Source organism: Passer domesticus, chromosome 2 (genome assembly GCF_036417665.1).
Source record: "Passer domesticus isolate bPasDom1 chromosome 2, bPasDom1.hap1, whole genome shotgun sequence".
Taxonomy (NCBI): Eukaryota; Metazoa; Chordata; class Aves; order Passeriformes; family Passeridae; genus Passer; species Passer domesticus.
Genome location: NC_087475.1, coordinates 38809022 through 38821451, shown reverse-complemented (window position 1 = coordinate 38821451; position 12430 = coordinate 38809022). Strand labels below are relative to the sequence as shown.

General features: G+C 36.9%; 1 protein-coding gene across 3 annotated transcripts in view; it reads left to right on the top strand.

Moving 5' to 3' along the window:
- Positions 1-12430, top strand: part of TPP2 (tripeptidyl peptidase 2) — a 52493-nt gene that overhangs the window by 26166 nt on the left and 13897 nt on the right. For 2 of the 3 annotated variants that reach the window (XM_064408326.1, XM_064408325.1), the window contains exons 19-23: positions 510-610; positions 2569-2665; positions 2941-3078; positions 4322-4566; positions 4767-4845. In XM_064408326.1, coding sequence (XP_064264396.1) covers positions 510-610; positions 2569-2665; positions 2941-3078; positions 4322-4566; positions 4767-4845 — 660 coding nt within the window. Of the gene's footprint in view, positions 1-509; positions 611-2568; positions 2666-2940; positions 3079-4321; positions 4567-4766; positions 4846-6697; positions 6737-12430 lie in introns of all 3 variants that reach the window. The other variant, XM_064408324.1, reaches the window with a different exon arrangement.

Here is a 12430-nt window from a genome sequence, read left to right as displayed (position 1 = left end):
CAAGTCTATGCATGCAGTAGTGTTTCTTTTTTGCAGAATTAATCTATTCTGTAATAGCAGTCCTAGGAAGCACCATAAAATACTTGTTTTAATATTCTATACTCTATATATTGAATTATAGTTCAATATAGTATATAGTGAATTATATATTATATAGTTCAATATAGTATATAGTGAATTATATATTCAAACTAAATCATCCTGAATGCACAAACAAATGCAGTCCTGCCTATAGTATGACTTACCAGTTCTGTACAAAGTACTTAAATTTGGAAGGGAGCAGGTGAGCAATGGAGCTTAAGTTTTATTTATATACGTTTTGCAAGTCCCAGTATTACCTGCTGTTGTAAAATAGAGATTCACTTGTGATGATTTCAAAATTACACAGTATTACTTGCTTAAGTATTAATAATTGCAGCTTTTGTTGTATTTTTGAGCGTTGTAATAGGTGGTTCCCATCTGCTGTTGTAAGTGCACAGAAGCATAATTGTTCTATACTCTTCTTCTAGCACGCTTCAGAAGGCATTGTACGGTTTGATGTTCAGTCCCTGTTGAAATATGAAGATATTGCTCCATGCATAAGTCTGAAAAGCTGGGTTCAAACACTCAGGTAGAGTTTCTGGGGAACTGTTCTGGGAGACTGGGAAAACTTATATGTGGAGTTAAAACAGTAACACATTAGCAGTGAAATTCAGGATTACAAAAATATTCTTGTCAAATTCAAAGTAGCTTTGGAAGCATTAATTGATTTGTCAGCATCAGTTAATTTGTCAGCATTCTTTTCTTTATGGTGACTTTTTCAAGACAAATTACTTTCCTTAAGCTAATTTGAAAGAAGAAAAATTTTCAAAAATATTCCACTGCTTCCAGACATTTAAAGGTAAAGGTACTTTAAAATCTAAAGAAAACAATTGTAGAGGTATTGGAGTTATTATGTGCTACTGTTTGTTGTTTTGGGTTTTTTTTTGTTTTGTTGTTTTGCTTTGGCTGTTTTGGTTTTTTTTTCCCTGAACAGCTGCTTAGGATCCTGCCAAGTTTTGGCCTGGGAAAACCATCCTCTCTCTCCTGCTTGATTTAAAGTGTTTTTGTAGAATCTGGTGCAGATTTTTCTGGGGAAAAGTTGTGTTTACCTTGTTAGTTTAACACATGCAGTTTTAGGGAAAGAACTTTGCTGGAAAATTTCTAGACAGTGCAGCAGTGATTAAAGCTGGTCACTTCAGAAAGATACAGAAATGCCAGATAAAGATAAAGTGGTTCAAGTGGTACTTTTGAGATGTGGGACCATTTCACGGTGGTTAATAATCCAAAGTTTTCCATTATTTGGGCCTGTGAGTGGAGACTTTGGACTCTGTCTGGGGCTTATGGGTTCTTGTAACTGGAATTGACTAATTGGAATTGCCAGGAGTTTAATGAACATATCACCTAATGTTAGATTCAGAAATAATCCATTTGATGTGCTTGTAAATGAGGTAATAAAACAGTCCCTTAATATTAGCCTCATTCTTGGTTGGAAAAATGGACATGCTCTTTACTCCCTCATCTGACAGTAAATGAACTGCAATTAAGTAAACTATGGAGAAATATTTATGTATTTAAATTAGAGCAGGAATGGTGTCTCTTGAATGAACTAATGAGTCATGACATAGAGAGAGAATTACTGAATGGCTTGTCATTTTGTCTCTTGTTTCAAAGGCTTGGAGGCAGGGTCAATGTTAGCAAGACATATCATGTCATATGTGGTATTATTCAGTTCTTAAGGTTTCTGTCAGCAGTCTATCCAGTGTCCATCAGACTAGGAAACCTGGGTTAAAGAGACCTGTGGTCATGTCTTAATGGGTGACTAGTCTGCGCCCTTGACAATGAAAGAGCTGGCAGAACCTTGGAGACAAATTCTGATCATGTAGTTAGAGGTTATCTGATTTAACAAATAAAAGGTAATCTTAAATGATGCCAGACCACCCTGATTCTGCTATTCTTTATCACTGAAACTGATTTTTCCTATGTCATTATTTTGTTTACATTTTTGGATGTTTAAGGGCTATAACGTTTGGCTACCCTGAACTTTGACTGCTTTTCCCAAGTGTGTCTGACTTAACGTACACACTCTGTAGTGTACATTCTTCTCTGTTACTACTCAGATTACTGTACGGCTTCTTACGTTTTCTGAAGATACAGCTTTCTATAACAAGGAATTATCAATTGTTCTGTCTTCTAAGTGCAGTGCTGTTAATCAGTTATGAAGACAAGTGTTGATTTCAGCATGGATACTAGAAATGTAACCTGATTCTTAAACTTAATGGCTTTTAATTTTGAGCATTTAGACATGCCTACTACATTGTTTTCTTTTTTTTTTTCTTTTGGCAGTGTCTGTAGTGTCACTAAACCTTGTTTTTGGACTTACATTAATTTTAACTGAGGAATTTATGCTGCTTGGATAGTTACAATATATGAGATGTTATGGCATGTGCTGAGTTCAGTTGTATCTCAGAACATGATTCTACTTAAGCAAGACAAATTTTGATAGAGGATACATGTTTCTCAAGAGAACCTTTTCTTGTTTAACTGCAGACCAGTGAGTGCAAAAATAAAACCTTTGGGATCCAGAGATATTTTACCAAATAATCGTCAACTGTATGAGATGATTTTGACTTATAACTTCCATCAGGTAAGGGTTATGTTAGTTGAGGGGGTTTTTTAAGTTATTGATAAGCACATCATGTTTTCTTTAACCCGGTCTTAATTTTACCTAGCTTTCTCTCAGAAAGGAGGTCTAGAGTCACACTCTGGACTCCCTACAGTCAAAATTCTGATTTGGTCCACTTTAAAAGCTACTGTTGTTTGAAACATGCTACAGCTCAGTTATCTTTTTGAATATGTATGTAAGGATTGTACTTGTTTTATTCTGTAGTAGATTAAATGCTTTTACCTTTCTTTTAATAGCCTAAGAGTGGAGAAGTGACTCCAAGCTGTCCACTTCTTTGTGAATTGTTGTATGAATCTGAATTTGATAGTCAGCTCTGGATTATTTTTGACCAGAACAAAAGACAAATGGGTTCAGGAGATGCCTATCCACACCAGGTACAGAGTAATGTATTTATTTTACCTTCTTTTTTCTGAAGACTGTGAAAATGTTTGGTTTTTTTTTACCTCCCAGGCCTCCTGTTAGCCTCCTGTTACATTTTCTGATGTATAATTTTAATACTGAAGTCATACAAGGTTCAGTGGTGATGTATTGGTATCAATGAAAGATATGTGTCCATAAAATAGAACATGATTTTTTTTTTTTTCTCTCCTGAGGAAGGAGAAAGAAGTTTACAGCTTTTCCTCTGATTTCTTGTGATTTTGCCTGGTGCTTTTCAAGAAATGAGTTCAAAATCGTGTTGCTCTTTGTTTTGTTTTATTACAAAGACAATACCTTAAATTTTTTTATGCAAGGTGGAAAGGTCTGACTTGTGTGCTGATAGAGCAGGGGCTTCTGTGATCATGAACGCTGTCCTCAGTGCTGTTGATATCTTCAAACAGCCTTTTTAATGCTTCAGTTTTGTTTCCCGTTGCCATCTTTCAAACAAAATTATTTTCCACAACACTTGTAGATACTCTACCCTCTGCGGGAATCTCTTTCTGCCTTAACAGGCCGTGTGTCTGGATCATGGGGAAGTGGAGAGAAATAAAATATTTTACAAAGGAAAAATATAAAATAAACATTTATAATTTTTTTGTTTAAAACTACATTTTAGCAATATAAAATCACAGTTGAACATCATCAACGTAATGGTAATTTTGATTGATTATTCTGGAAGTGTACAAAAGATAGTTTCAAGAGACGTGCTTTACAGTTTATAAATTACTTTCAGAAATCACATTGTGTAAGCTTCTATTCCTCAACTCGCATTTTTAAGATACTCTAAAATCTAAACATCGCCCCAGGTCTTTGTTACTTACACCTGGTGGACTATCATGCTGTAAATCTCTGGTGTTGTGCATCATAGGATGATTCTAAAACAATTCTAAATTATTTAATCCAGGAAGAAATACCAATAGGAAGCTCGACTCCTTAGCCCAGGAGAGGGAGTTTTTAGAAGCAGGGTAGTTCTGAGTTGTTACTTTCTACTTGGGGCTGCTTTCTGTTTTACTGCAGCGGTATCAGAAAGGAGACTTAGCATACTATTGCTCAAAACAGCCATGTGTTGCCATGTCAGGTTGATAAAAATTAAAGAATGCTTTCAAAACATGACAGTCTTATTTCTGGGGTTTGGAGGTGTTTTTTTTATGAATGGTAAAGTGTTGCATCTTGACATTTATGAGAACTTCTTTCTTTCAGTATTCCGTGAAACTGGAAAAAGGAGATTACACTATTCGGTTACAAATTCGTCATGAGCAGAACAGTGAGCTGGATCGCATCAAAGACCTGCCATTTATTGTTTCTCATAGGCTGTCTAGTACCTTGAGCTTAGACATTTATGAAAACCATAGCCTTGCTCTCTTAGGGAAGAAGAAATCCAACAGTTTGACATTACCACCGAAACACAGTCAGCCATTCTTTGTTACATCCCTGCCTGATGACAAGTAAGTTACAAAGTGTTGTTTTTCTCATCTGCATCTAGGCAGCTGCCTCTGCACCTCACTAAAATGATACTTTAATAGTGTCTGCCTGTCCAGCTTGGTTATTTCTTGTGTTGTTCTTTCCCTGTTTGGCATCTTTATTGTAGTTTTCATGGAAACTTAGTGAACCTGGTTTTAACACTGAATTTACTTTCTTTGAACAGAATACCTAAAGGAGCAGGACCAGGATGTTACCTTGCAGGAAGTCTTACTCTGTCTAAAACAGAACTTGGAAAGAAAGCTGTGAGTATATGGAATGGATGATGGGGTTTTTTTCTAGCAAGCAAATTGCATGCCAGGAAATGCTGTACTGTATGGGGTTAATACTTTAAAGAGCATTAGGTTTGGTAACATAATACATTTTAGAAGCAGTTGTTTCATTATAAAGTCAGCATAACTTCTAAGTAGTTCTAGTATTGTTTTCATCTTGTAATTTCAAATTTAATTGCATTTTCTAAACTGAGTTTTAAGTCTTTTTCTATGAAATATTTTTTGCTCTGAAATATTTCTAGAAGCAACTGCTTTCTTGTTGGTCTGGAGGCTTTAAAATTGATCTTATGTAACTCCCTAGCTTAATGTAATTTTTGAATGAAAAATACATGCATATAGTGTTATGTGCATGTTGGTTCTGTAATACTCTTTGTTGCATGCATACAATATTCAGCAGAAACACGTGCTTTCTGAACACATATGTTACTGTTACCAAATAGTAGGAATTTTGCTGACTCAAATGCATAAACAAATTTTCTTACCTGCTACACACTGTTGTTGTCAACCACTAGTATCATTGTATGCTTCAGCAGAATGGTATAAGATCTCTGTGTTTGAAGCTAGAAAAAAGAGATTAATGATCTTTTTTTTGCTCATAACACAGCATCCTGTGAAAGACGGTTTTTAACTTGTATGACTCTATAATGCAACAGTGATTATAGTAACTGTCACTTTTCGGTGTATCTGGTGCTACAGCGTTAGAAGATTCCCTTAGGTGTTTTTAAACAGATGGTAAGCCTGAGACTAAATTTTAGTCAATCCTGATGATTGTTAGTACTCAGAGGAGGTAGTTGACCTATGTGCATATACCACTAGATGTAGCTGAACACCATGTATAAAACTAGAGTATCTCTTGATAGAAAATAAGTTTCTGAGAGTAGGTTGTCATGTACCTTTAGATATTGTTAAGCATAAAAGTTTAGTTAATTCAATCTGCATGGTTGTACTTTTGGGGCAGATTGCATGTAACTGCAGTTGAGAATGTATCAGCAGAATTTATTTATCAGTGAGGAAAAACCCAGTAACTAGGAGTTGTAAAAGAGCTAGTTTAATATTTCTTTGTGATACTTGCGAGGTCGCAAGTATACTTTTATGAAATCCATGATAATTTAGTTTCCCTAGCTAGAATTGTGCACTTCCTTGAACTATTGGTTACAATCTTGAATATTTTATTTTAAAACTAAATGGCTATATACAGTGGTTTCTGGGATAGGAAGCAGGAGATAGGTAGATACAGCCTGTCAAATTTCATATGATGGAGAATATTTAAGACCTTACACAGGAAGAAATTCTAGCTGAAGTGTTCCTCACATCATAGCTGAAGGCATTATTGTTATGGTCATATTTCAATGGAAAAAGGATGGCATCAAATAGCATCTGATACTTTCTGCTGCCTTTAGTGAACCTCAATACGTACCAGGAGACATAAAAGGAGGACTAGGCAGCAAAGTTGTCTCTAAGTCAGTGGGTGGATGCAAGGTAAGGGAAAATATGTCTAATTTCTCTGTATTTATTATGAAAGCGAACAATGCCACTAAACAGTCAAAAATATGAAATTCTGAGGCTGAATTTCTGTAATTTATTAATTGAAGCTAAGTGGTTAACAACACTTGCTTATATTGCAGGAGTAATGGATTATATATAGTGATGCATTGGTTTATTAATTTTCAAAACCTGAAAGAGCATGCTTTAAGAGCATGTTTGATCATACATGTGACTCTCTAAAAGTTGGAAATCTTGTAGGTACTATAATTGTACAGAGAAGGTGTCTCCATCCTGTGTGGTGTGTGCATGTTTTCTTACAGTATGTTATTCTAACTCCCAGGGGCAGTCTGCAGCAAAGCGACAAGGAAAATTTAAAAAGGTACTGAATGTTAGTTTTTGAAAAAGATATACTGAAATCTTTTTGCATATGACTTAAAGAATCTGTCTACCAGTCTTGGTTTTTAATTTGTCTCCTTCATCTACTTGCTTAGACCTGAGTTATTTACTTCAGCATCTTAAGTATGTTTACTGGTAGAATGACAAAACACTACTGTAACACATAGCTGAGAGGCACGTGAGCATCTGTATACTTCTGCAATAAGTGCTGTAAAAATGCATGTGTTGTTAGTGGTCTGCAATTTTTCTTGTTCTTAAATGCACAGGAATGTTCAGCTTTTGTGGTCAAGATTTTTTTGTGGCAAGTGTTTCTGCCTATTCTGTCTGCAGATTGAAAATCAAATATGAGCCTAACACTTTGAATTGAATAATTGATTATCTGACTGTATTCCCAGTCTAGTAAATTGAGAGTTGTCTTCTTTACAGTCATAAAAAACATACAAGGAAGCTAGAGTTTATACAGTCATGTAGCAGATAGTAGTATTCACAGAAGGAATTTTGGAGCATGTATCAGATAGTTAGAAAAGGGGTGACTTCTAGTATAACAGTGCTTAATATTGTGCGTTCTTGTATTTTCACATCAGGTAATACAATATTTTACCAGGAGTCAGTGTAAAACAGTTTCTTTAAAAAAATGCAAAATACATTTCACTAAACTACCTACATAAGGTTACTGGGTTTTTTCTTGTTCTTAAGTTGTAAAGGTATTTACTTTCTGTTGATTTCAAGGTACTGTGTTCTGGAGTGACATGCAGATTAGCCAGGATTCTTGTTGAGAACCATGAATAACATAGTTTATAGTCATACTGTGTTATTTTATGAATAGTAAGCGGGAATCTAAATATGCTAACTTACTCTCATCTTGGTGTAATAACCATGAAGGAATGAGATTAGGCTTTCCAAGAAGGATTTTAATGTATGTTGCTGAGTTTTATTTTCATACCTGAAAATCATGCAGATTGTTTTCAGAAAGATAATTTAAAATCCCATGTGAATTCGTGACTTCTTGGTAAATAGGGCATAAGATCTTCACTGAGTGAATCTCTAACAAGGGAATTAAACTGTAATAACAATATAATATGAATAACAAAACCTATTAAACAGATTCCAGAGATTGTGGTTTTTTGGTTGGGGTTTTTTTTCCCCTCTTTGTTTCTAGAACAGAGATTTGTTTTCAGATCTGAGCACTAAAAAAATAAAAGCTTTCCTTCATGTTACTTCCATCTACTACTCATTGGTGTATTAGCAGCAGATGAACTGGTGAATTTCTTCAGGGCTCCATCTTCAGCCCTGTGCTCTTCAGAATCTTCGTAATGACTTGGACACAGGACTGGAAGGGATACTGAGCAAGTCTGCAGACAATACTAAATTGGGAGGAGCGGATGACTCCCTTGAAGGCAGGGAGGGCTTGCAGAGAAACTTTGACAAAATAGGGGGCTGGGCAATCACAACCCATATGAAATTCAGTAAGGGAAAGTGCTGGATTCTGCACCTGGCCTGGGGCAATCCTGGATGCATGGTACAAAGTGGGGAATGGGAGGCTGGAAAGCAGTGCCATGGAAAGGGGCCTGGGCATCCTAGTTGATGGCAAGTTGAATGTGAGCCAGCAGTGCCCTGGCAGCCAGGAGGGCCAAGAGTGTCCTGGAGGGCATCAGGCACAGCAGCACCAGTGGGATTGTCCTGCTCTGCTCTGCACTGGGGTGGCCTCACCGTGATTATTGTGTGCAGTTTTGGGTGCCACAATGTCAGAAAGAGATTAAACTATTAGTGTCCAGAGGAGGGTAACGAAGATTGTGAAGGTCCTTGAGGGGAGGCTGTGTGAGGAGCAGCTGAGGTCACTTGGACTGTTCAGCCTGGAGGAGACTGAGAGGAGACCTCATTGCAGTCTGCAACTTCCTCAGGAAGGGAAGTGGAGCCACAGGCACTGGTGTCTTCTCTGTGGTGACCAGTGACAGTACCTGAAGTGGCCTGAAGTTGTCAAGGGAGGTTTAGGTTGGATATTAGAAGAAGATTATTTACCCACAGGGTGGTTGGGAATTGGAACAGGCTCCCCAGAGAAGTCACAGCATCAGCCTGACAAAGTTCAAGAAATGTTTGGACAATACTCTTGGGCACATGGTGTGACTCTTGGGGATAGTGCTGTGCAGAGCCAGAAGCTGGACTTGATGATCCTTCACTCCCTTCCAACTCAGCAAATTCTGTGAAATAAAACACAGTGTATTTCAGGGCGTTGTTCTGTAAGAGCTCCAATAATTAATGCATTTTGCTGAGAATGCAACTCAGAGACCTTCCTAGTTTAAAAATTTTGGTATTTACCCTGCTCTATCATAAGTTTACATGCAGTTAAGATGTTTTCCAGCACAGAAAACTTGTTTATACATTTCTTCAGTGATGCAGTCAGTCAAAAAAGTATGCGTAGATTTTTCATATTTTTCAAAGATAAAGGGGCACTCGTGAAAGATCAGTAGCTCTCTTTGCCACAAGGCCACACTGCTGATTCATATTCAACTTGGTGTCCACCAGGATGTCAGCTTTCCTACTGGATGGGCCCCCAGCATGTAGTGTGCCTGGATTTATTCTTTTCCAGTTCTTGCACTTCTCTTTGTTGAACTTCATGAGGCTCCTGTTGAGCCCATTTCTGCTGCCTTTTGAGGTCCCTCTGGATGGCAGCAGACTCCCTGGCATCTGAGCCACTCCTCCCAGTTTGGTGTCACTAGCAAATGTGCTGAGGGTGCCTTCTGCCTCCATCATCCAGGTAACTAATGATGACATCAGGCAGGGTTCAATCCAGAATTGACCCCTGGGGCACACAATAAGTTACAGACCTCCAACTGTGTGTCCCTGACTACCCTCTGGACCCCGATGTTCAGCAGGTTTCAATCCACCTTAATGCATCTCTGTTTTGCATAAAAGCAGGTTGTGGTTATGCCAGGAAATAGCAGCCTAGGTTTCCAAAGGTCGTTAATTATTTTATACTGTACAAAAATGTCAAGGAGTTCTTGCCACATAATAAACAGGTGTCTTTGTTTTCATTTGTAACACAGTTACAATCTGATTACTTTTTCTCCTTGTCTCCAAGCTTTGTCCAGAACACAGTTAGAATGAAAAACATATCATTGATTTTTTTCAGGTCTGTAAGAATGATTTTTTGTTGGTTTACATAATGCAGCTTTTGAACAGCAGAATGTAACAATTAGCCAAGGGGTGGAAAGTTTCTACACCTTTTTCCCTATTCTACTATCCTTTCTTCCAGTTTAAAGTAAAAAATGCATTAGGCAAATATTGATAAGTACTAATGGAAGACTAATAAATACCACTGTGAAGTCAAATGTAAAAGGGTGACTTCCTTTAAACATTAAGATACTATCCCTGTTAAACCATCAGGCCTTTAAAAATAGGATGAAGTATGTGTAAACCTGCCTGGTGACTCCAAGAAGCTTAATTAATTTGCCATTAAATGAGAGTTGCCATAAAAATAAGCAACACTGCACAAATTGCTTACCTCTTAAGACACATTCAAATTACATATGTATATTCATCTGTATGTGCAAATAGGCATTAATATGAAGATACTTATTAAATGGAAAATGAGATCTGGGATGTGTTCCTAGAGGGAGCTTTTTTCCCTGTGGTTAGCTCTGCTGTGAATGCTTTGAAGTACAAATAACAATACTTTTATATGTGTTTTACATATAAAGTACTAGATGTTAAAACACCAGACAGAAATCTAAATTGAAATCTTGAAGCCAAATGAACTGTTAATTAAGCTCTTTTAAGAGGTGACTGTTCTGATGGCACTGTGCTTGTTTATGTGTGTAGGTTGTAATTCAGTTAAAAGTAAACCCAGTGAGGCTTACAAGACTCCACAGAGTACACTGACCCAAGTGTGTATCCTGTATGCTTCCCAATTTCTCAATGCTGCATGTCTTTTTAGAGGATAAATTTGAAAGCTTCCTTAAATTTTTTCAGTGGATAATATGCTTACTTGCTGTCTTTCTCTGTCTGTAGCTCTCTATCTTTTTATAGGTATATATGAAATGAAATCCAGTACACTGCTCAGGAATTCTGTTCCTGTCAGAGAGAAATTTGAATAAGAAAACAGATTGGAGTGTTGAATTTTGAAGAGCTGCCTTTGTTCTCCTTATTCTCTAATGATGAATGTTTCTGTAATGGCAATGGCAGTGCCATTCTGAGATCTTCTGGTACTTAGGGAGTTGCCAAGTGCTATAAATAATCGTGGTGTTGGCAGATAAAATAAATAAGCCTTCAGTCCCTCTTAATGCCCTGTAACAGTTAGTTAAATGTGGTAATAACCAAACTTCATTTATCCCATGAAATAATTTTGAGGTCTGTAGGGAAGTCTGCTCTTTAAGCTCTTTGAGAGGAGTGTGCCTGGGTCTGAAGCTCATTGTTTTCCTTTCAGTGGTCATAGCTTGCAGAACCTCATGAGGCCAAGAGTACATATGTGAGACAATGAGGAGATGATATTTTACTGTTGATGGTTTAGCTACATAGGGTTAGTTTCTCAAAATGCAAGTGTTCATCCATATAAGTGAGATTTTGTTAATCCAGTTATGTTTGGTTTGAAACAAACCGGAGTTGTAGAACCTTCTCATATAGACCAAGCTTGAGAATGCAGAGATCATCTACGGATATAACTCCAAAAATATGCTGGCAAGTGAAATAAAAATGGACTTTGAAAAAGGAAGTCCTTAACTCTTGGAAGAAATTTCTTAGGCAGGTTTCTTACTTAGGAAAATACTAGTCGCAATGGAGGACGTCTTTTAGAAGATATTGTAAATTAAGATTTTTGTGCTGAACTTGCTTCTTAGACTTCTTAAAATGTTTGGTTTGCTTTAGTGAACTATATTGTTGCTTTCTACTGTTCTAACTACCTCAGTGAGCCCCACACCATGTTCCTGACCTCTGTATTTTCCTGTATGTACTTACTTCCATGACCTGTTACGTCATGCTCTAGCCTAGGTCTTGCTGGAGGCTCATTTAGGTGTATTGACTGGTTGTGCACTTCATACTTGAAATGCATGGGTGCAGGATAGTTCCTGTAAAAGCGACACTTTAATGCAGATTAGTTATCTGAACTAGTTTTAAAAAAAAATATTCAAATGTCCATGTTGTGATTCTGTGATTCCATATTAAGTAGCTGGAAGAAAATTTTTAAGGGAATATTGAAGTCACTTTTACCAGTATTGTATTCAGTAACCCACAGCAAGATGCTGGTCTGTTTGCAAATTCAAATAAAATTTTTCTGCAGCATGATTTTTGAATGTTTCAGAAGTGTAGTGTTGAAGTCCATTATTGCAGTTTCTGTCATCATTTTACTTGCTATTTAAGTAACTTTAACTCCATCTTATACACAAGGGTTAATTTTATTACACAAAACTGACCTGGTTTATGGGAAACATTCCCACAAATGTATTCTGGAATAATTGGTGAGAATAATTAAATTCCCACAGTAATTGAGCATGCAACTCAGTATTTTGCACCATGTTGCAACCTGGTATCTGGAGGATTGAAACTTAGTTATCTTCTCTGTGAAGTATCCTGTATGTAAAGTAATGGGACGTGTGCCCTCCCTGTTTAGGGAGAGGCTTGTGTAAAAATTGCAACATTAAAACCAAAACTAACAAATGGCCTCACCCAGCAATTTGAGGTTTTA